This window comes from Neophocaena asiaeorientalis, unplaced genomic scaffold (assembly GCF_003031525.2).
Source record: "Neophocaena asiaeorientalis asiaeorientalis breed wild unplaced genomic scaffold, Neophocaena_asiaeorientalis_V1.1 scaffold148, whole genome shotgun sequence".
NCBI lineage: Eukaryota > Metazoa > Chordata > Mammalia > Artiodactyla > Phocoenidae > Neophocaena > Neophocaena asiaeorientalis.
This window is the reverse complement of record NW_020174050.1, coordinates 1,568,179-1,593,978: the sequence shown is the minus strand read 5'-3', so window position 1 is coordinate 1,593,978 and position 25,800 is coordinate 1,568,179. Positions and strand designations below refer to the sequence as shown.

Here is a 25,800-nt window from a genome sequence, read left to right as displayed (position 1 = left end):
AGTTCATTCCCTAAAATTTCAAGTTCTTTCTCTAAACCAGAATTTACAAAAGTATTTGCCAAGGATTTGGTTGTAAGGGAGACCGAATCTGTGTGCCTGTGCTCACCCCAGTGCCTGGTGTAAGCCTTTGACTGTGATATGGAGAGCCTGTGAAGCAGGAATTGTGTTGCTGCTGTTCCCGGTGTGGAAGCCAGGCTTCACTCTACTCTGTGATATGACCACCCTCACTCCTTCTCTGCCTAGTAAATAGGTACAACCATTTTACTTACTCTGTGCATTTAATAAAGGGGGATATTTTGTTTAAATAACATCGGTCATTATAAGGGGCATAATGGTAACAAACATGCACTCAAGGAATTTACAAGTTGCAAAATACCTTCACTTGTCTTCTGGTACTTTACACTTTTTTTTTTTTTTTGAGTTATTTAAAAAGCAGGAAAATAATGAAAACATAGTGATTCTTTAAGGATACTTTAAGACCATAGGTTGTAGGTTCATTTATGGGCCTCATATGCTAATGTGTTAGATAACATGCATGAAGTTTCCATAGGTGAGCAGTATTTGTGAATCATATCATTTTTTCAGGGTACTTTATTATACTCCAGGACTAGTCTTAGGCTAGAATCATGAAGGTGGGGAAGTTTTAACTTGATGTTCTCAGATTTTCCTTTCCATGCATCCTTTCTTCATCCTTGTTGCCCTCCTCATTTCCTTCTGTCTTCAAAATCATTTCTATTAAGGGAGAAATGGTTGATTTAATTGTTATCTTTCCCCAGGATGTTTGCATTTCAGCAGACACAGTACTCTCATTTGGCTAAACTTGGGGAATTAAGTTCTAATTGTGAAATTCAGTTTAACATGTAAGTGGCCACGCGTGTTGCAAAGTGAACCCCAAATATTGAATTCGTATTCAAATGAGTGTCTTTCCCATGTAAGGAATATGGTGCAAAATGACAATGCCATTTACTCTTCACTAACCAGTACTAGTGTATTCAGTTTATAGATGATTATTTCTTCTTTTTTACTCCATTCTCCTCATTTGCTGAAAATGTTCTGTGATTTATGGGATACAACATGATGTAGCAGAGTGAGTGTATGGGCTTTGGAGTATGACTTGGAGACATATCTGAGCGTCACAGTTATTTGACCTTGGACACACATCTCCTGAATCTCAGTTTCCTCACCTGTGAAGTATGATTGTTAAGGTTGGTATGATGGAAAAGATATGTATAAACTACCACACCATAAACTACAGTGTATAAATTACAGGCCAGTGGTAGATGTAATACAAAGTAGCTATGATGATTAGTATAAATTCTAGGATTCTTACAAGGAAAAAATTAAAACAATCAGAAAAAGTTTTTTCTACGTAATAGCAACTTTGTTAAAAGTTTGTAGCAGTTATCAGTTATGCCAATGATAAATTAACTGGGAGTATGTGTTGACTATAAGCACACCAGATACAGTTTATGGAAAGTTATTCTGTTCATAGTCTCAAACATATAAATGAGATGAATATTCACATTGCAGTAAACTTTTTTTGTAAATTAAAAAAATGATTCATTGAACACAGAGTTACCTAAATGCGTTTGAGAAATGATTTGAGTTCTCAAAATTTGCTACTTATGAGATGGTTCAAGAATATGTTTATTATGCAAGTCGAGGTACGGTCTTGTGAGGTGGGCACTTGATGCCTATGTTATGTCCTCCTGTGTTCTCTTGTTATACAGGGTTCTACAATTCTATTTTTCACCCCACAGATTTACCAATAAAGAGACAGAGAGAGTATGAGCTGGTGACTCCAGTCAGCACAAATTTTGAAGGACACTATCTCTCCCATATTCTTTCTGCAAATCACAAAAAGAGGTCAGCGAGGGACGTGTCTTCCAACTCTGAGCAATTGTTCTTTAACATCACAGCATTTGGAAGAGATTTTCATCTGCGACTAAAGCCCAACACTCAGCTAGTAGCTCCTGGCGCTGTTGTGGAATGGCATGAGGCATCTCTGGTGCCTGGGAATATAACTGACCGCATTAATGATCATCAACCAGGAAGTGCTTCAGAAAGAATCTGGAAAACAGAGCCTTTGCAGACTAACTGTGCTTATGTTGGTGACATCATGGACATTCCGGGAACCTCTGTTGCCATTAGCAACTGTGATGGTCTGGTAAGACTCATTGCCTTTTGTGTCTGTGTGTTTGCAGGTGTTTGGGAGTGCAGCATGGCTTCAGCATGGTTTGGAAAGTAGAGGTGGAAAGAAAACCTCACTATTATATTTTAGGTTCAGGGAGAAGCATTAGAAAGCATTTTACTGACAAAGATGTGTGCTTTGGCTTAATTTGACATGAAGACAACATTAGTCTTAAGAAACCAAAGACAACTATTTTAGCATTCTTGGCTTATATGTTCACTTGTGTAACACTGGGGATTTTATTTCCTTATTTATTTAAAATCATTCTGACAACTTTCTAAAGAAGTGTAGATTCCTTCAAAATGATAGTATTTCCCTTCTTATGTGGAAATGTTGGATATTCTCTTAAAGAAAGTATTTGAAAGCATTCTTTCGCTTCCCAAAGAATGCTAAAATGGGAAATGAGAAGCTCCTCTGTCAGAATTTGTTCAAATAGCATTACTCTATGGACATGAGATGTAGTTCTCTCTGTATTGTGGCTTTGATTCATTTTTTTCTTTATTTTTGAATAGAATACCCATATATGACTCTTTAGTTTTGTGGATGAGGCCAGTAGTAACTGATCCTTCTTCACATGCTGTGAAGATGTGAAGTATTTTTATTTGTTTTGTATCTCCAGATGTTATTTGAAAAGTGTGTCAATGTTTATGTCTCTTCCATTCACAGTTGACTCCAAGTCTTTGTTCAGAAAGAGCAACCATTTTTCTTTCTGTGGTTGCCAGGCTGCTGTTTCTTGGGAGTTCAGAGCTATTGTCTTTGTTTTGTCTCTCTTCTGGGAGTTCTCAAAATATTCCTTGCATTCCTTCTTCCTTGGCTGGTCCCCCAACAATACCTTGAATCTTCTGCCACTGTCCTCTCTATGCATAAGCAGAGCCCAAAGGAGTTATGATAACCATATGTTTTTATCCAAGGCTGGTGGATTAATGGTTGTAAGCTTTATTTTGGGGTCTTGTACTGCCTCTTGATGTTCTGTGGGGTTTTAGAAGTCAGGATGGAAAACTGAATAGAGCATGTGTGGTAGGTCCAGATCTCCAAGTTGGACTCTGTCAGTTTAGGACCACACTGTCACATTTGGTGCTGGACCATGCCCTTGGGTTTGAAGACACAAGGAATCTCTCAAATTCCTCTCATTCCACACAAACGTTGAATAGGTCTGAATTAACTAAGTCATTGAATAAAACAATAGATAGTGCTTTCTAAAAAGACTAAGTTTAGGGCTTCCCTGGTGGCGCAGTGGTTGACAGTCCACCTGCCGATGCAGAGGACACAGGTTCGTGCCCCAGTCTGGGAAGATCCCACATGCCGCGGAGTGGCTGGGCCCGTGAGCCATGGCCGCTGAGCCTGCGCGTCCGGAGCCGGTGCTCCGCAACGGGAGAGGCCACAACAGTGAGAGGCCCTCGTACCGCAAAAAAAAACAAAAACAAAAACAAAAACAAAAAAAGACTAAGTTTAAAGTATTCACTAAGAGAGGTTGATTCAACACTACCAGGATATAAAAAGAAATAAATTATTTTAAAAAGGTACTGTTTTATAGTACTTCTAAGTAAAATATACTGAGTATTTAATTTAGTGTTATTTTTAAGTTTTACAGCATAAAAAGATTATGTATTTTTTATCTCCGTGGTTAAGATTGAAGCTTGAGGTAGAAGATTTGAAGCTTGAAAATCAGTTTAAGGAAGGCAGAAGGCAAGGAAATTATTTTAATGGGTTATCATAGTGATTTTTAAACCCGACTTAGCAATCAGTAATTTTCTTACTGTACATGTCAAATTATCTAGTTATAGATACAGAAATCTGGGGCAATAGCAAGTTGCTGTAAGGAAGAGGAAAATAGATATGGAGTTTGAATGAACATTAATTATTAGGATTAATTTCTCATTTTTAAGATACGGTGTTAACTGTTGGCATCATGTGTATGTTGATATAGCGTGTGTGTGTGCGCGTGCACATCTCTACCAGTGTAAACCGCAAGTATTCATTTGTTCCATTCTTTGATCCATTGATTAATTAATTAATTAAAAGATATTTCTGGGAAGCCAGTCACGGGTTAAGCACTATTCCAAGCATTGTGAAATGGTGACAGGAATGATCTCAATTACCATCCTCATGGAGCTCAAAGATGTTAAATTTGCCATAGATGTTAAGTGCCAAAATATCTGGTATACATGTATGTGTATGTTTATATTAGACATACATATTAGAATCATGTTTAACTTTAAAAAACTGTGGTATAAGGAAGTATCTTCTGGAGAGATTTTATGAATGGGGACAGAATTTCGAACCAGACATAAGTGGCCCAGGCCTTGCACTTGATGCAGGAAGAGGGTGGTGTCTAGCCTACAGCAGGCAGTGCTGCCTATGTGGGTGTACAGAAACAAAAGCCTTTTCTAGAGTTTCCAGCTCATAGCAGCTATGGAGGAAGAGTAAAGATGATGGCAGGAAGAGAAGCACGGTTATAGAGAGCAGATCAATACATCAGAGTGATAACACCAGTGGCTACTTCATTAAGCTGGGGACAAGTTCTTAAAATTGCAGAATTGCATTGGACAGAATAAGCTCCTTAGCAGACATGAAGTGGGAAGTAAAATTGATGGGAATGTAAATAAATTTGGCTGATTAGCTGATTCCTAAACCTTTTTTGTTCCTTTAGCTTGCTGTGTAGGGATTTGGGTTTGACCTTCTTGAACTTAGGAAGGGAAGCAGGGATACTGAGATAACATAGATGCCTGAGGATTAACCTGATGGGCTATAAAGCCATTGCCCTGGGAAGCTCCGGGATTATAATCAAATCCAAGTTGTCCCAGTAGAAAGCACAGCCACTCCTGCCTTAAAAATACCAATGGGAACATCTCTGCCCAGAAACCATTAGGTTAAGTCCCCTGCTATGGAAAAGAATGCCAGTGAAGCCCTACCTGGATGGGTGCATTTTAGACTGGTGTAGATGGGAGTCCAGTGATCTGGTTTTCTACATGCATCCTTTGATCTCTTGCTCATAGGGAGCAGCTACAGGTATTTATTTTTCACTGAGGTTGGAAAGTTCTTAGCGTGGCCTTCTCCCTGAGTGAAACTCCTTACCTCTTTTTCGCTAATACTGCCTTGTGGCACACTGTGTATGTTTGAAATGGGCAGTGCTCTGAGACAGAATTAATTTGTATTAAACAGAATGCTTTAGTTTAAGTTAAAAAAGCAGTACTATGCAAAATGTGTCCATAGACTCAGGTTTGTGACAAGATAAATACGGAAGGCGAGACTATATAAAGAAACTTTTTTGACAGTTTGACAGAGTTATATTTGCGTTGGGCCTAATAATAATAATAAAAAAAGTTGGGGCTGGTGTTTTGTGTCTTGTTTTTTCATTTTATTTTTCTACTAATTAGTTTTCCTTGTATTTTACAAAATTATCAGTCCAAGACCAACTGGGGAGAAAGGAAACTGTTTATTCACCCCAGATAGTTTGAAAAGCAAGCAGTAATGCTTAGCTGTTTTTATCTTTCTAGACATTAGAAACTTGACTGAAAGAGTCAGTAGAGTCTACTTATTCCAGGTAACTCTATGAAATGATCACAGGAAATGTCCTTTAACATGGGCATTATTGAGGAGGACAGAAAAATGCCTTGAGTGATATATCCAGATCCGAGGTCTAGAACGTGATCTAGACATAGATATGCGTAATAACTAAAATATTATTCTGTGGGTTTCTGAAATCAACATCAAAGTGTTCTGCTTGAGGAATTGACAGTGATTTTCACGCAGTGTGGCAAAGAACAGTATCTCTTCCCATCTAGCATGACCTTTTCTGATTCTTTGCCAAGATCACGTTGCTGTTGTTTTTTTAACATCTTTATTGGAGTATAATTGCTTTATAATGGTGTGTTAGTTTCTGCTTTATAACAAAGTGAATCACAAGATTACATTTTACGAGTGACAGCTAATTCTTCACCAGTTGCAGCGTTATGCCTGCTCTAGTCTACCCACTTATAGGTGAGAATTGTTACAATATTCAAACATGGAGTTGTTCTTGTTTTCTGACAGCATCCAATTTTTAAAAAGCCTGCTTCTCTAGACCCTCCTCCAAATTACCCAACCAAAGCCTAATCGTGTTAATAGGTTCTTTCTAAAGCTCTCTCACTGACATGCTCACCGGTCCCTTTGGTGTGTGTTCTGGCTCTGTGCAACATGTAATAAACCCAGCTTGTCAACTGCAGATGTGCTCCCAGTGGTCTGTGGCTGGAGGCTGTTGACATGCTTTGCCTCTCTGCTTCTGTGTCTCTGAGGTGAGAGTCCAGTGGTCAGGAGTCATGGTGATGGCAGGCGTTTCACACACTTCTGAGTGGGAAGACACTTCTGGCTGAGAATCCCAGCTGAAAGTAGATTTTTTTATTCCATAGAGCCCTGGCATTTGCCCTGTAACACGATTAAATCTCCCCTGTGTGTAGTGGCGGCTCACAATCATACTTTGTGGTCTTCAGATTTGCCAAAATAAAGGGTTATTTGGTTAGTAGGGTTTATGTCATGTATTCATAACATAATGAAACTGGATTTTTCTAGACTTGCTAGAACAATATTGCTTTGTTAATTCCCCTGGATTGCATCAGAGGAAACTGGTTGGGAGTGGAAGAACTGAGTGATGATGGCTCTTTTGGGTTATCCATCTCAGTGATTTCCTTGTGGGCTGACTTTATGATCAAGGGAGTTTATCTAGGACAGAAGTTTTCAATATTTTTTAACATTTGGAATTCTTCCTCCAAATGAAATCACTAGGGGTTATCTAATCAAATAATATGTAAAATGGATAAACTCAGGAAAGGCCTGGTAAAAACACAGGTGGGAGATGCTCTTCCTCCTAGTTTCTCTTCCTCCTGCCTTGTTCTCACGCAAGACCACTCTTAGGCCTCCTGAGGCATCTAATGGGAAATCTTCACTGTTAGGGCAGGGGATCTTGGAAGCTTGAAGTTAACAACTTGGGAACTGTAAGCAGAATCTTCTTCTAAAATATCTGATAGTCACATCTGGTTAGTATTGGAGGTAACTTACCCTTTTTAGATTTGGAGTGTCCGTGGCCAAACGAAGTCTTTGTGGACAACTGCAAACTTATAAAAAAAACAGCCTTAAGACTTCCCTGCCTCAAGACTTTTACTTTGGGATTTGGTCCCTTCAGAAACATGTCCTCGCTACGCCTATTTCAGTAAGTCCAGCTGCAGAAGCACTTTGTAAAAAGACTATTTTAAAAAGTATTATGAGCCAGTGTGCTTGGGATTGAGAACATTTGCCTAGTAATTATGAAAAATAGTGATACTAAAAATAGATACAAATCTGTAGCTATTTATAGTGGACTTAGGGTTTTCAAGGACTGACCTTTAGATGTTGACATTTGAACATCTGCTTTTATGAGGAGAACCTGATCTCTAAAGGCCAGGTGCCTCCCACCTTTTTCTCCCATGAAATGTATCTATGGAAGGCGTCATGTGTTTATTGATGGGACAGAGGGAGATTTGTGTCTTCACTGTTTACATGCTGATTTAAGAGATCTTAGTAGGTCTGGGGAGAAAAGGACTGGAACCTTGTTTTACTTCTAGGCACCTACACCAGGCTGTTTTAGCAGTGCAGGATTAGAAGATTCTCAAAGCTCCTATATCCTTTAATTTCCATCAGTAGAAGGGAAAAAGTGGGTACCAGTCCACTAGCTTAACTACTTTGGGAGAAACAGTACCATAACAAGCCTCACTGCTTCTCCTGAGATTTGGTCAAGCCATGGCCCATGGGAGCTGACAGTATTAATCCTAGTTGTGAGTGGTACCTGCCTGTGCTGAATCTTGCTGGATCTGGGCTACTGGTTACATTTCCCACCGTGCCTCCTTTCTCAAATAGATAGGCAGCCAGTTTGTGCTTATCTGGGGTGAAGAAGGAAGGTTTGGCAAAGTCTTTGATCATTTTCACATTTTGCATCTAATTTGCATAAACCCCAAATCATACACATGTCAAGCCTTTTCCAAAGTTTTGGGCTATATTTCTCTTGTGTGATTTTGAAAATATTTCTTTTTAATAGTTATTTTGTAATTAATTTAAACTATTCATGTTTATTTATGAGTACCACTTGTTCAGCGTATGATTTGATTTACATCAATTTGATTATGATTTATTTCCCATTATCTTCTCTATCTTTGGTATAGTAAATTTTTAAATTAAGTTTAAAGATGAGCTAAAAATTGGGGAGAAGGTAAATGTGATATTGCACATCTTTCTTTGTGTAGGAATGGAAAAACAGAAAATAAAAGGGGAGGGGAAGTTGGCCTGGGAAGTAATGCTTCCATTCTTCTCCATGCAGTGGCAGCTAGGACTTCATTATAACTCGAATACAGATTTTTAAAGATACTCAAAAAAGGCTTTAAGAACTGTGAAAATAGTGCTGACCACATCTTTAATATCTTCTTCTCGGTAAATTATCATTAAAACAAGAACAAAAGCACAGCGAGATGTTGCTATGATGCCTTTGTGCATAATCAGGCTTTGAGGTCATAGAGTTCTTGCAAAGTAAACCCAGCCTCAAGGTCCTCGACTGCAAAAACTGTTACTCCTGTGACAATCTTTGCTTCTAGGAATACTGATCAAGTTAATAAAGCTTTCTGAAGTGCTAGGATATGCAAAGTGCTAGACTGATTGCTGTGGGGAATACTGAGGTAAGCCAGGCATTATCCTTGTCTTCCAGGAGTACTGGAAATAAGGTATGCAGGCGTAGAACCAAAGTACAAGGCCGAATGTTTTAAATGCTCTAAGACTAGGATAGATGACATGTGAGAGTCTGAATGGTGGAAAGAATATTTATGCTTGGAAAGATAGTAGAAGGCTTCCTGGAGAAAGCAATATTTGTGATACAAGACAATTGAAAAGATAACCATATATGTTAAAGTGATCACCAATGATGGTAGAGGTTGGGGTGGGTAGGAAGAGGAGCCTCTGAGGGAGGTAGGAGATATTTGTGATGGCCATAAAAATGAAGAGAGGGTGCGGTAAGTTGATTTCATGAACTTTATAATATATGTAATGAATATATGGGAGAGCCAAGGTAGTCTTGGTCAGTATTTAGCTGAATATAGGAGCAAATATAATACAAAAGGGAGAGAGAGAAGAGAAAAAGGATAAAACCTAGTGATGTTTATTAAGACCAAATTCAGTGACCATGTAGTTGATTTTGACAGGCTCACATGGGCATTCAGGACGAGAGAAGGGCAAGGATTTGTACTCCTTGATTATGTTGCTTTTCTTCACAGAAAGGTTTTGCTGAAGTCATGGGCTTTTTCTCTGGAGTTTAGGGAGGTATTTTTCTCAGTAACTTTTTTCTAGAATTTGTTCCCAAAATTTTATCTGAGAGGGTTTGGAAGTTGATTTTGAAAAATCTGACTTCTTCTCCTATCACTTGGGTCCTTCAATCTTTCAAGTTTGGTGAATTTTGTGCCTTATGTAGTAAACCTCCTTCTATAGCTTAATTCTTCCCTCTGAAATGTTCTCCTTTCTTACTGTGTTTACTGTATGTTTCTATCCCCTACTTCTTCCTATTCTCTACGGAGTATTTCTAATGTTGTTTTAGTGATTTTTGCTTACAGCATAAAGTATAATTTGATCACATTTACTAAACTCTCAAAAAAGAAGACACACAAAATACGCTGTTAGTGAATGAGTCGATTTCGATATTAAATCCCATTTTATTTTATGTCATTTAACGTATCTACTATATGTATGTGTGTGTATGGAAATACATATATGCATATATATGTTTATATACACACACACATAAGCATACACATATGCACACATATATATGAAAAACCATAGAAAAGGTAGAGAAAAATCAATGTTTCGTTAAATATTTTGATTCAAAGACTGTTGACAGTATTTGTTGTTAGGTCTTTAGAGTTGATGGCAGAGCTGGAATGGCACTCAGGTCAACTGACAGCAAAGCACCTAGCAGTTCTGTTACCCCAAGTTACCTAAATATGCTCCTTACGATGTGGATGGTCGACAAGGAGGCATGAGATGAATTAACTTGTGTGTTTTTAATACTGTTAGGAATGTAGAGAGATTAATTAGAAATACAATTGAAAAGGGAGATTTTATCTTACGATTGTCAGCCTATCACAGTGAAATTGAAAAAATATTTAGAATAAAAAACTCAATTGTACTTTTTATTAAGGTTGGCAGACTTTGAATTCTCTATCTCTAAAATAAGAAATTTTAAACACTTGGTATTTTTTTCAAACATTTATTTTCAAAGGAGTTGATTAATTTTTGATCAGTATTAGACTACACTAAACATATCTAGAGATCATTGCTCTTATTGTAGTTGAATTGTCAGTCCTTCGATAAACAGGTTCAAATACTCCATAATTATAACAAATTTCTAAAAATTCTATTTTATTGATTGAAGAAATAAGGATATATGATTGCACTTAATGTCTAACTCCAGAGTCAGTAATATTAAAAAAAAAAGAAGGGATATTATATAGCCTGAAGGGTTTTGAAAAGCATTATCTAGCTTGTTATAGCTTACTTTTATAAAATGTTTAGAAGATATCCAGTTTAGAGTTTTGTAGCGAGAATAATCAGTAAACACCAATGAAGAGAAATAGTGGCCAAGCTATTTAGAGTTATGATACTTTGGAAGAGTTCAATTTGGTAAAATGCCAATTGATGACAGAAGTCAAAACTTTTGTAAAGTGGTTTAGGGAGATGGTTCATGTTGGGAGTGGGCATGGTATTGGTTTAGAATCAGACAAACCTGAACTCCACTTCTGGTTCTACTACCTACCAGCTTGTGACTTTAAACAAGTTGTTTAACCTTGTGGAAGTCTCTTTCCGTCAGTAAAGAGGAGAAAGTAATGCTTGTTATGTTGAGGGCTTACAGAATATTAAATGCATCTTTCACACAGCCTGGCTCTGAGAAGTCGATGATTGTTACTACAATCCCTTTCTTTCTTTTTCCATTTATTATAATTATTTGTCCTTAATATTTTGTGATTAATAATAATGATGTTGATTTAGTTTGCAAAGTAAAAAAATGTGCTACGGTTACCCAACTCAGCCTGTGACCTAACTTGTGGAAAATACAGTCTTCTATGAAGTGAATACTTTGGTGAAAATCCTGTAATTTTCAGATGACCTTCTCCACTTGATGCAGGACTCGTTTAGCATCATCTTCTCTGAGGGATACTCTAATCTGTGTTCTCCTGAAGACTTCTAAGGATGGGAAACTCACTAATTTTCATCTTATTTATATATAGCTCTGCCATATAGAAAGTTCTTTCTTAGGTTCTACTTAGAAATATAAAGTGAAAATATCTTGTTCCATGTATTAGATTCTTCAGAGCTGACAAAGATATAGTGACTGTGATTGACCTCTTATTGTTGTTATTATTATAATACTTCAGTTTTATGCAATTGACCACTGATCATTCAGTGCATTACACAGCACACAACTTCTGCTTTAGGAAACATTTCCCTTTAGTGGTGTGATATAGCCCATACCCTGGCTGGAATGGCATTAGTCATAATTTTAACATACTTCTTAGGCTTTTCATTTTGGTCAGATATTTTAAATTATGAACCTCAGAGCGAGACATTTTGGGGATAGTGATAAAGAGTTCTATGGCATTAGGTGGTATATACTGTTGTTCAGAGTCTTGTTTTCATATTTCTTTTATTTGGTGATAGTAGTTAATATGCTATCTTATGTCTGTTTTTGTTTCCAGTCTAGAGTCTTCCATGAAAAAAATAGGCTATAAGTCTATGGAGGCAATTGGGGGGGATGGAGATAAAGGTGGCATGGTGGGTCCCTAGCTCCAACTACCAGAAAATGCATTTTTGAACTTAAATGGCGTTATCAAAGTAGACTTTTGCAGTCTTTGTGAGTTTTTTGATTAGCTGATAGGACTTTCCAACCCCAATTTAAAACATAGGAGATTTCTGGAAGGCCTTCTTCTGCCTGGTGATGTCCCTAAAAGTAGAAGATCTTTAGAGTGAGAGGACTGTGCTATTAGATACTTGGGTGTCATATGAACATAGAGGGACCCAGTCTGAGCATGTAAGCCCAAGAGAAAAGGAAGAACAGCACTTAGTGAGAGATTCTGCAAACATTAGCAACCCAGACACAGTGGGAAACGTTTTATTTAGCATTATCTGTGAAGCATGATGCTTTTAACGTAGTCATGGGAATCTTGCAGCAATACTTCTTTTGGGCTTACAGGATATTTGATCTTGCTTATAGGGTGCCAATATTTCATGCTTTCCTGCCTGGCTTCATATAGTCCTTTATTTTGCATACCTGACTCTGAAGATGGTATTAACTGGCTGCCAGGACAAGAAGGCAGACCAAGCATAGTGATGTGGGTCCAGGTAAAATTAAGTCACTGTAAGATCTCTGTTTCTGTTTGGTCAGCTGCACGTCATTTTCACCTTTGGCTTCAACTGTGGTACCACACCAAGACTTAGCATAATGATGAGGGAAGTCTCTGAGCCTATTTATTGGCCCTAGCCATTAACCTAAAATTTTCAGGGAGAGGCGTTTTTTAATATGCTGTTCTTGGAAAAAATTTTAGAAACTTGTTAACCTATGAGGATGTTATAAAATTTGAACTGTACCCATGAAACTACCTGGGTACTCTTCCCCATACTTAAAAATTAAGGGTTTGAATTAGATCAGTGATTCTTTTTGTTCTGCCTGTTGGATGTTATGTTTTGAAATACTTTGTAAACTGGTTAAAATATTTATTAAGTAATTAACAATTTTACTTATCTGTTAATGATCAAAAATATACAAAATTGCTGGTCCAAATTCCCAGTGAGTACAAATTATTCTCTCTCTGTACTGGTTGATGATCTTTTTACATGAAAAGCTTAAATTACTCGTAGACCTGTACCATTCTGTTCAGCCTTATGACACAGTGACAGTCATTCCCAGATCTTTGTTATTGCCTCCACTGGTTCCTAAGAGCCCAGAGATCTAAAATTAGGAAACTGTTGACTATAAGCTTCCTGCGATTCCTTCTAGAACTGATGTTCTGTGACTCTGTGACTAAGTTTGTATTCTATTTATCCTTAGGGACCGTGCATTCCTGGCCAAGGAAGAAATCAAAATGTCACACTGACCATTATTTATTAATCATGGTCTGGAGTGGAAATTGCATGTATGAGTGTTATTTTTGAGATATAGTTACTTTATAATAATGCTTTTTCTGTTTTTTAAATTTTATTTTTAATCCACTAACTACGAAAAAATCCTGTGTTCTAGAAAGCTCCAAAGAACCTAACTGCTATTACAGTTTTGGGCGATGTTATAGCTTGACTCCTAATGAAGTGTGGAAATAATCAAAGTAGAGAGAAATCTATCTATCTACCTACCTACCTACTTACCTATCTCTCTATCTACACACATATGTGTATATGTGTGTATATATGTATATATATACAGAGAGAAATATATTTTTATAAAATATTAAGAGCTTGGCTATGTGACTTGGCTATACTGTAGGGAGAGTACCAAGTTACCTCAACATAGGAATGTGTGCCAGCTCTATTGATGGAGCCATTTTCCTGGGAGAGTTCCTCATAGGTTGCATTTGAGGAATAGGCGGCTTTTAGGAAGCTGTGATCATTGTTCTCCACAAGGGGCCTCTAACCTTAGTGCACATCAGAATCTCCTGAGGGCTTGTTAAAACATAGCTTGCTCATAGCCACCTCAGAGTTTCTGATTTAGTTGGTCTGCGTAGGGACCTGAAAATTTATACTTCTAACCCGTTCTCGGTTAGTGCCAGACACTGTAACTCAACTGTCTGTTTCTTGTTTATGTGCAATGATACTGGATACTGGCTTTCCCCAGCTGACCTGCTTTCTCGGGTAAGGAATTTGAACTTTTTTCTTTGGTTTGTAATACCGTCTTGGCTCTTGCCCCCCTGTCCAGTCATCATCGCAGCCAGTCTGACTCAGCACCCATCAGTCCCAGATTGGATTAACTGTGTACAACCACAACTTCCTCTCTTGGTCCCCTTGCCTGGAGGCTACATGTACATTGGAAGCACTGGTGAGCACCATCTCCCCAGGCCAAGTTCTGGCAGAATACAGAAACTGTGAACTTGGACAAATTACTTACTGTGTCTGATCCTTAGATTCCTCTTTTGATTCATGTAAAGATTTCCCAGTGGTAGGTAGAGCTTTGAAGTGTATCCTCATTTTAATTTATTCAGTAGCCAATAGTCACTACGAAGTGCTTGCAAGTTTCTAAAGTCACTTTGCTTTCAAGACTGGTGGTGGGGCTTCCCTGGTGGCGCAGTGGTTAAGAATCCGCCTGCCAATGCAGGGGACACGGGTTCAAGCCCTGGTCTGGGAAGATTCCACATGCCACGGAGCAACTAAGCCCGTGCGCCACAACTACTGAGCCTGTGCTTTAGAGCCCGTGCGCCGCAACTACTGAAGCCCGTGAGCCACAACTACTGAGCCCACGAGCCACAACTACTGAAGCCCGCGTGCCTAGAGCCCGTGCTCCGCAACAAGAGAAGCCACCGCACTGAGAAGCCCGCGAACTGCAACAAAGAGTAGCCCCCTCTCACCGCAACTAGAGAAAGCCTGTGTGCAGCAATGAAGACCTAACACAGCCAAAAATAAATAAATAAATAAATAAATAAATTTATAAAAAAAAATATATTTAAAACAAAAAAAGAACTGGTGGTGGGACTGTGCCATGGGGCAACACGGAGACCTTGAGATCTTCAGTTGTCCCGTGCTTTAACAATCTGGGGCCATCACACTTTGTGGGCTCTCATGAGTCAACCTTGTACTCTGTCCATACACCAGCTCAGTGCTACACTGAAGCTGTAGTTACACTTTCGACCTAGATGATCTCATGTGATTTTATGGCTTCAAATACCATCAAGCAGTAATGACGCTATGTGTCTGGCCCTGACCTCTCCTCTGAGCTCTAGATTGTGTGTGTATTCTGCTGCCCATTCAACTTCTCCACTTGGATGTCAGATAGCCATCTCAAATTTAACAGGGCTGAAGGTCATCCCTTGACAGCTACCCCTGCGTGACTTCCTCCACAGAGAAAAGTTTGGGCCCTAATTCTCAGGCCAAAAACCTAGACTTATGCTAGACTCCTCTTTTTCCTCATTTCTTTCATAAAATCCATCCATAAATCTTGAGGTTGTTTTATAAAATATGTTCTGAATCTACTTATGTAATCTCCAATGCTACAAGTTTGATCTAAACCACTATCATCTCTTCCTTGGACACTACAGTGACCTCCTTTTTTTTTTTTTTTTTTTTTTTTTTTCCATTTTTGACCCTCTTCATCCTTCACATAGAAGTTGAAGTGACATTTCTAAATTCGACGAACTTTTCTCTGCTTAAAAGCCTTCAGTTGCTTCCCATTAAAATTCAAACATCTTACCATGACTTTTAAGACCCTTATGTCAGTAGTTCCAATAATCATTGTCTCATAATCACCTAAAGAGCTTTTAAAGAAAATATAGATGCCTAAACCCCAACCCCAGAGGTACAGATTCATTTGGTCTGGGGTAAGGCTCAGCATAAGTAGACTAAATGCTGCTCTAGGTGATTCTAATATGCAGCTAGAGTTGAGAATCGTTGTTCTTTCCAAGATGCCTCTAACCTTAGTGGGCATGAGAATCCCATGGAGGGCTTGTTAAAACATAGATTTCTAGGTGCCACTTTGGGGTTTCTGATTCAGTGGGTCTGTAGAGGAGCCTGAAGATTTGCATTCCTAACAAGTTCCCAGATGACACTACATTTGGAAACCACTGTTTTACAAGATCTGGTCTTAGCATGCTTCTCTGATGTCATTGCCTTGTTTACTACATTCAACCCCCTCTGGTCTTCCTTTTGTCTTTCAAATCCAAATTTTTTCTGTCTCTGGCCTTTTGGAAATGTTGTTTCTTCAGCCATAACATTCTTTTCTAGATCTTTACCGGGTTTTTTTTTTTTTTTTTTTTTTTTTTGCGGTATGCGGGCCTCTCACTGTTGTGGCCTCTCCCGTTGCGGAGCACAGGCTCCAGACGCGCAGGCTCAGCGGCCATGGCTCACGGGCCCAGACGCTCCGCGGCATGTGGGATCTTCCCGGACCGGGGCACGAACCCGTGTCCCCTGCATCGGCAGGTGGACTCTCAACCACTGCGCCACCAGGGAAGCCCTCTAGATCTTTAAATAGACATTCCTACTCATCATTTGCATGTTAACTTAAATTCCGTTTCCTCAAAAAAGAATTTTTGGCCATTCTAGCTAAAACAGAAACTTTAGTCGCTGTACACTATATTAGTGATTTTAACCTTATTTATAGCCATTATTTGCATCTCAAACTTATCTTGAATTTATCTTTTACATTTATTTTTGGGGGACTCTCTCTACTGAGGATAAGGACTCTTTCCCGTGGGTCTTTAACAGTGTTTGGCACACAGTGTGTGCTCAGCAAATCAATGCTGACAGACTGAATGGTGTGAATATTAGAATAGGGAATTGATTACCGCTTTTTCAAGGTGAATTATAGACCTTTCTTGGATGTGTTCAGATTTCCCAGTGCATAACTTTTGCAATTGAAGGGGGTGCTATGAACTTGAAAGTTTGAGGTTCCTAAGATTTCATATAAATCAGTTCTATCCTTCTGAATAGCGTTTTAATGCTGTGGTTTTCATAACTAAGTTTTTTTTTTTTCTTTTAGTTTTCTGTCTCCTCTTCTTTTGCATATGAACTATAGTGAAGGGGCAACATCATCTTGATTCAAGCCCACACTTGAGTTCAACACCATAGTAGAGGTATAGTGTGTCTCTTAAATTAATTTACTCCTGTTAAGCAAAGGAAGCAGATACAAGTCAGCATGGCAACGTGTTGCAAAAAAAAAAAAAAAATGGAATTAAAAAAAAGACATTATAAAAATGTTATACTTTGGACTAATTCCTTGGAAGAAAATAAACATATTGACTTTCTTGTCAAGGTTTTTACTACAGCAGCCTATGGTTCTTTCTGATCACTGATCACACATAAATTGTTTAATGCTTTTCCCCCCTGCTAAACTGTAAACTCCATGAGAGTTGGAGTTGTATCTGTAATGCTTACTCTTACGTCCTCAAAACCAGGTACCATGCCTGATAATAGTAGGTGCACAATAAACGTGATGAGTTACTGAATAAATGAAGACACAGGATATAAGTTCCATGTCAGTATACTATAATCTGCTCACTATCACCTTACAGGTTTTATGAACTTTTAATTGAAATGCTTCTGTACAGAATTCCCCTCCATCCTTTCCCTTTGGTACCCAGAACCCTGCCTTGTAACCTTTCATTTTTTTCCGTGGTTTCTCCTTGATGGAAGGTAAAAATTATTCTCAAGCCAAGTACAGAAGGCCACACTTCTGCAGTTTGTTGCATTGTTTGTCTTCTATTAGACAGTAAATGGTTTTTCCAACTTTTGTGTCTCTTGGTAACCCCTAGGAGTCTTTATATTCCTGTGAGTGAATTTTCTCTTTCTGCTTCTTAGGAGGAGATAAATAGATTGATTAATATCTGGAGAGAACTTGGCTGAGTCATTTATTCCTTCATTCATTCAATGGCTACTATATACTTTCAGTGCTGGGAATGTAACAATGAACAAAAACAGGCATCATATTTGCCCCCATGGAGTTTAGATAAAGTGGGAAATACAGACTTTACTTTCTGTAAAGTCACCTGAGTAAAGATAAACTTGGCATAAATGCTATCAAGGAAAAGGGACATTGTTTTATGAAATAAGTAACAAAGTCATCTGACCTAGGCTAGGGATAGGGGAAAGTTTCCCTGAGGAAATGGTATTTGAGCTGAGTTTTTAAGGATAAATAAGAGTTCCCTAGATAAGGTGCTTGTTGAGCACATTTTAGGATGTAAGGGGGCAAAGAGACCACAAGGTCAGATTATCTGGGTTGGCTGAGATAAAATTTGACTTTCAGAAGAAAACTAATCTGTCACCATGGTTCTCCTGAGCTACTATAGGTGTTTTATCTTTTTTTTTTTAATTTGTGAATTTATTATTATTATTGCTGGTTAACATTTTTTAGCAATAAAGTATTTTTAATTAGGTATGTACATTGCTTTTTATTTTTTAATTCTTTAAATTTTTTATTGTAGTACAGTTGCTTTACAACGTTGTGTTAGTTTATACAGTACAGCAAAGTGAATCAGCTATACGTTTACATATATCCCCTCGTTTTTAGATTTCCTTCCCATTTAGGTCAACACAGAGCATTGAGTAGAGTTCCCTGTGCTATACAGTAGGTTCTCATTAGTTATCTATTTTATACATAGTAGTGTATAAATCCCAATCTCCCAGTTCATCCCACCCCCGCTTCCCCTCTTGGTATCCATAAGTTTGTTCTCTACATCTGTTATTTCTGCTTTGCGAATAAGTTCATCTCTACCATTTTTCTAGATTCTACATATAAGCAATATTATACGATATTTATTTTTCTCTTTCTGACTTACTTCACTCTATATGACAGTCTCTAGGTCCATCCACGTCTCTGCAAATGGCACTATTTTGTTCATAGGTATTTTATCCTATTTCTCATACTAGTTAAAAATTTATGGGCATCGATAATTGTGTGCCAGACACAGATCTGTCCTTTACAGGAATTATCTTAATCCTGACAACAGTTCCCACTTATGGATTAAGAGCCCAGGGAAATGAGTGTCTTGTGCTGTGTCTCACGGAAGACCCGGATACCTGCATTCAGAACCTGTACTTTTGACTTATATTATCCTAGTTCTCAGAGGGTATTCCTAGTACTTCAGAAAGCTTGGGCAGCTTGAATTCCAGCATAGACACATATCTGGATCTCTCGTTACATATGTACTTCCTATCCATATACCTATTGTATACAACAGTGTATGTGTGTATGTTTTTGTAAAATATAAACTTGTGGGTTTCTGGGGGATGTATATATAGCAAAAATGTATATATATTTCATCAGTATATGTTGAGGCTGAAAATTGAATCTGAGAATTTGAAATCAAGCAGTTTAACCTTGAAAAAAATTGCTGGTTGGGATAGATAGATGAGTACTAGTAATTAATAAATGGAACTGAGCTGTTCTCTATCAAATTTGGGTGCCTACCCCCAGGAGGTGTGTGAATTTCATTACAGCAAGTGAAAATCTTCTGCGTCTGGCCTTATCCTCTGCCGCTAAAGCAGCTCATCTCCATCCACAGTAGCTGCTTATAGCTTTAAATAGCACAGTCTGGACTCTCTCTGCCAACTCTTCTCAAGCCAGCCAGGGTTATGGCGGGGCCAGGGTTGCACGGATGATGCTGTCTGTGCGAGGCCAGGGAAAGGGTTAGCGAATTGGCCCGCTGCCTGGGCACCAGTGCAGGGAAGCCGTGGGGCAGTGCAGCAATTTCCTGCTTGGGGAGAAGCCCTAGAAGGCTGGTGCTGGCAAATCCCTGACTCTTCAATTCTTTTGTGATACCTCACTGCACCCCTTACACACCCCTGTGTTTCTCTGGGGGGAATTTGATTTGTGCTATTCACAGGTACCCAGGGGATTATTTAAGGGGATCCTACCCCCCACCCCACCCCCACTCATAGTCATTTTGCCTGGAATTTTCACGATTAGAAAATGCAAATGTCATATTCTCTAGTTACTAGTTTCTGACTTAGATTAAATCGCATTATCAATTGAGCCAACTTGCTCCTGCAGGGCACTGAAGGGTTAGGAGAGAGGACAGGTGAGGGAGACTGAACATGAAGCATAGGTGAGGGAAGGTGGGAAGAACTGGGCAATGCCTGGGAAAATAGACCATCAGGGAGAGATGAACAAAAGAAAAGGACCGCACATTTTCCGTTCTTCACTGTTTTACTTAAGTCTGATCTTGACTGCCCATTTCTCTTTCTTTGGCGCTTATAGCCAAAAGAAAATCAGCAGATTTATTCCTATAAGTTCTTTTAAGTGTCACTTCTATCAAGGTGATGAACTGTTGCACGCTAAATGTGGCTGATAACTGGCTTGTTTTCTGAGTTATCCTAATTGCCTTAGTGATTGTTTTGTTTTATTTTTTTGTTTTTGTTTTATATTTTAATTTCAGATGCTCCTCTAATAATTGATGAGGTTTCAGGGAGAAATTTGAGTTTGTTTGTTTGGTTTTTTCCCCCTAAGTTATGTCTGGGTGGTAGAGCACTTCTTAGTGGAAGGGACATTTGGTCACAGCTTGCTTCTGGGTCCTTTATCTGATGCATGTCCTTATCCAGGGCTTGTTTGGCTTGGAGTATTCTTCCTCAATGAAGTGGCATCTCTCAAAGGGGAAGCGTTTACTCTGACTAAATAGGAGTGGGGTCCTAAGACTCTGTCTGTTTGACTCTCAGTGATGTGGAGCAGATGGTTTTCCCAGCGTGGACCACTCTGGAGCTGTGAGCACACTTAACAGGGGAATATAGTAAAGGCCTGCATGTCCTCCCAGGATTTCGTCAGAGAGCTGCAGTTATAGAGCCTTTCCCATTGTTTTAGAGATGAGGAAACTGAAGCCCAGGGAAGTGGAGTGGTGAGGTCAGCATCACACATTTTTAATAAGCAGCAGGGAAAGAACTGGAACCCAGGTCTCACCATTCCTGTCTCCACCGTCTTCCCTGTCTAGCACTTGCTTAGGAATCCAGAGTACTTCTGAGAGGTCTTAGGGCAGCTTCCTATTCTGTCCAGTTCTAATTTTTCCTTCTCTTCAGCTTACATGAATACTTGGTTTGACCATATAAAATTATTATCCATTCCAGTATGTATTTGAGCTGGCTGCCCTATGCCTACTTCTCATGAAGCATCATGCCAGTTCTGTACTTCAGAAACTATATACCAGATGAACAACAGGCATTTTACTTAATAACAGTGAAGAGAGCATACTGGCTAAGGGCACAGACTCTGGAGTTAGCAGTGTGAGTCCTGGCTTCAGCACATACTAGGCATAAAACCATTCTAAATCTCATTTTCTCATTAGCAAAATGGTGATAATAATAATTTAATAATAATAATAAAACCTGTTTCATGGGTTATTGTGAGCAATAAATAACCCATGTAAGCACTTAGTACCGTGCCTGGGACATAATAAATAGTAAATCAAGTTAACTATTATTCTTCTTTTAAATGTGCTCAGTTTTTATTGTTTATTACTAATACAGATCATCATTGCTCAGCTTTAAAAATCATAGAACATTGTCAACATGTACTTATTTAGAAAGAGTCTAGTGTTGTTTTCTCAAACAGAGCAGCAGATCTGCGGCAATTCTGAGGATCAGATGTGTGTAGGTGTGTGTGTAGGTGCCCGCGTACCTTCCTGCCTTCCTCCTGTCTGTCCTTCTCCCTCCCCATCCCTCTTCCCTTTCTACTTTTGTTGAAGTCTCTACTTTTACTTACTTTGAAAGGACTCAAGGATATTACATGTTAGGACAGTGCCAGCTAAGCATTTAAGGAAAGATCAAAACAAACAAAGACCATGTGAAGGAAGCTAAAAGGAATATCTTCAAGTACATGAACTGAACAAGGTTAAACACTTGGGAGATAAAGGTTGCTCTAAAGTTTTTGGCAGTTAACGCTTAAAAGGGAATACATTAGGTCACACAGTTCTCGTTTCTTGACAATAGAAAGCAAGATACATTAAACCTTCAGAGACAATTTTTTTTCCCCAACAGGGCTAAACTCAAGTTATAACATTTGTAGACAGTTATACAATTGTATAACAGTTGTAATCAGGTTATATGTTAAAGATATTGTTCAGATTAGGCGTGGAAGTAATTCAATGTCAAATGAGTCACTTTTGAGTGGGCTGCATTTTGATATTTTCTAAATTTTTTAAATTAGCAAAGGCAATAGGGATGAGTCATGCAATTATTTTAAAAACTGTTTAAAAGTTTTCAATACAGATTCTTCATATTTTATCTTAAAATTTAGTGCTAAGTGTAGAATTGCTTCACATATTACCTTACACAATGTAGGCAATACGTTTTCTTGTATATTACATTTTAATTTGAGAGCGACACTTGCATAAAATTTTAGTTTGGTTTAATTCTTTTTCACAATATTGAAAAACAAAATACTTATAAAATATATGGGAAAACGTCCTCAGGTTTTTTTTTTTTAATGTTAATTGTGTAAACAGGTAAGAACTCTAGAAACTGTGCTTTTTAGGAAAAACAGAACTTATTACTCTGGGCCTGTGTTATCTTTATGAAATTGTAAAGAAATTGCCTCAAAATTCATTGGAAATAGAAAGTTTTTTTCCTTTTAATGCATGTGTCAAATGTAGATTGAACAAATACTCTGCATATATTTTTTTCCTCTCGTATTCAACTTTTAGAATAGTCAAGCCTTTACTCTTTGCTATATGAGAAATTATTGAAAATGCCCCAAACTCCTAGAAAAGTAAAGATTAGGATATTAAATTTAGGCATCATTATACTCTCCTATTAATTTTGTTAGAAGAGCCCCTGTCTGAAAATAAAGTAAGTAAATATTATTTTCTATCTGGTGCAGTTACAATTGGGATTTTATATTTTTAAGACTTAAAAGAATTCTGTTAAACAGTTGCTAGTGTTAGGAAATTAGCTCACTTTGATACTCGCTTAGCCTTAGATATGTCTTTCTTCCTTTTATTAACTTTTGTCTGACATTAACTTTTTAACTTTTATAATGGTTTTAACCTTTATAAAATGTCTTAACATTTTAAGAAATGAAGACTGTTCTTTTTTTGATTATGATTCATTTCTATACCAGTTTCCAAAAAAGCTGTTACATAAGGTATAGTGATTGAATAGAATAGAACCTGTGTGGGGGGAGACTTAAAGGTTCAATTTATTCTAAAGTTAGTAATGGGAACAGTCTGACTGCAGAGGATCACTGTTTTCTCATTGCAGTACCTGATATGAATCACCAACTTTGTAGGTCACTTCATTCCCCTTTCTGTTTCTGGCCTCTGATTCTCAAGTAACCTTAAGTGTTCTGTGACGTGCCCTCAACATGAAGGGTGTTGTCATCTCAAGAGGATTATAACCAGCACAACGTAGGAGGTGCTGCTTCATCTGTTCTGAGAGAGAGGAAATTTCATGGAGGTGAAATGTAAGTTGAATGGAGAGAAACTAACTGGATTAAATTGCATTCAGTGACCATGCAGACTGGACCAGATGTTAAACAGATCAGAATCTGTGGTGAATGTTGAGGATGAAGTTTGGCCCACCACACCTACTCAGAAGGTCAATGGTGGGAGGAAAGGTATCCAGTCTTCTTTTCCAGTCACGGATTTGTGTGTAGAAGAAAGGATGTTCCATTTCCTATTTGATTGTGAAATGTCCCTGTATTGTTTCCAGCAATTTAACCTGCCGTCTCACATAGCTTCATTTCTGTAGAAGTCTCCCATGTTTTCATGTTTTTACTTGAAATTCTTGAGTTCTCCTTCCTTGTTTGGTTAAAGGGACATTTAAAGCTCTGTTTTTAGTGGGAAGTTTTGGGGCCATCTCAAAAACCTAGATATTTTGAGATTATTTCAGAGATCTAGGTAGACCAGTGATATAGTTAAATAGCCTGGGAACCTGTTGAAATAATTTTGTTTGCTCACTGAAGCACTCATTTGTATGCAGTTACTATGGCTTGATTATTCTGGAAACTGCTCTTTATTATAGTAATGGAAGTAGATAATTAAAAGCTATAAATAACTTCAATTTTAATAGAGGAGATTATTGACAAAGTTAGACTTTAATATAAGCTGTAGGCAATGTACAGTATTTGGCAATGTACAGTATACTTTTATGTGTAATTTAACAAATAGTTAATTTTGAGGGTGTATTTTTTGAATTTTATTTTATTTTTTATATAGCAGGTTCTTATTAGTCATCCATTTTATACATATTAATATATACATGTCAATCCCAATCTCCCAATTCATCACACATCCCCTGCCGCTGCTTTCCCCCCTTGGTGTCCGTGCGTTTGTTCTCTACATCTGTGTCTCTATTTCTGCCCTGCAAACCAGTTCATCTGTACCATTTTTCTAGATTCTACATATATGCGTTAATATACGATATTTGTTTTTCTCTTTCTGACTTACTTCACTCCGTATGACAGTCTCTAGATCCATCCACGTCTCTACAAATGACCCAATTTCATTCCTTTTTATGGCTGAGTAATATTCCATTGTATATATGTACCACATCTTCTTTATCCCTTCATCTGTCGATGGACACTTAGGTTGCTTCCATGACCTGGCTATTGTAAATAGTGCTGCAATGAACATTGGGGTGCATGTGTCTTTTTGAATTATGGTTTTCTCAGGGTATATGCCCAGTAGTGGGATTGCTGGGTCATATGGTAATTCTATTTTTAGTTTTTTAAGAAACCTCCGTACTGTTCTCCATAGTGGCTGTATCAATATACATTCCCACCAACAATGCAAGAGGGTTCCCTTTTCTCCACACCCTCTCCAGCATTTGTTGTTTGTAGATTTTCTGATGATGCCCATTCTAACTGGTGTGAGGTGATACCTCATTGTAGTTTTGATTTGCATTTATCTAATAATTGGTGATGTTGAGCAGCTTTTCATGTGCTTCATGGCCATCTGTATGTCTTCTTTGGAGAAATATCTATTTAGATCTTTTTGGATTGGGTTGTTTGTTGTTTAATATTGAGCTGCATGAGCTGTTTATATATTTTGGAGATTAATCCTTTGTCCGTTGATTCGTTTGCAAATATTTTCTCCCATTCTGAGGGTTGTCTTTTCGTCCTGTTTGTAGTTTTCTTTGCTTTGCAAAAGTTTTAAGTTTCATTAAGTCCCATCTGTTTATTTTTGTTTTTATTTCCATTACTCTAGGAGGTGGATCAAAAAAGATCTTGCTGTGATTTATGTCAAAGAGTGTTCTTCCTATGTTTTCCTCTAAGAGTTTTATAGTGTCCGGTCTTACATTTAGGTCTCTAATGCATTTTGAGGTTTTTTTTGTGTTTGGTGTTAGGGAGTGTTCTAATTTCATTCTTTTACATACAGATGTCCAGTTTTACTAGCACCACTTACTGAAGAGGCTGTCTTTTCTCCATAGTAATCCTTGCTATTTCTTTTTCTTCTCTGATTGCCATGGCTAGGACTTACACAACTATGTTGAATAATAGTGGTGAGAGTGGACAGACATCCTTGTCTTGTTCCTGATCTTAGAGGTAATGCCTTCAGTTTTTCACCATTGAGAATGATGTTTGCTCTGGGTTTGTCATATATGGCCTTTATTATGTTGAGGTAGGTTCCCTCTGCCCACTTTCTGGAGAGCTTTTATCATAAATAGGTGTTGAATTTTGTCAAAAGCATTTTCTGCATCTATTGAGATATGGTTTTTATTCTTCAGTTTGTTAATATGGTGTATCACATTGATTGATTTACGTATGTTGAACAATCTTTGCATCCCCGGGATAAATCCCACTGGATCATGGTGTATGATCCTTTTAATGTGTTGTTGGATTCTGTTTGCTAGTATTTTGTTGAGGATTTTTGCATCTATATTCATCAGTGATATTGGTCTGTAATTTTCTTTTTTTGTAGTATCTTTGTCTGGTTTTGGTATCAGGG

At 38.0% G+C, this 25,800-nt stretch overlaps 1 protein-coding gene across 1 annotated transcript in view; it reads left to right on the top strand.

Annotated features, from left to right (window-relative positions):
* The window catches only part of ADAMTS3 (ADAM metallopeptidase with thrombospondin type 1 motif 3), a 288,169-nt gene that overhangs the window by 18,579 nt on the left and 243,790 nt on the right, over positions 1-25,800 (top strand). Inside the window, exon 3 of the mRNA XM_024754124.1 lies at positions 1,761-2,167. Coding sequence (XP_024609892.1) covers positions 1,761-2,167 — 407 coding nt within the window. The remainder of the gene's footprint in view (positions 1-1,760; positions 2,168-25,800) is intronic.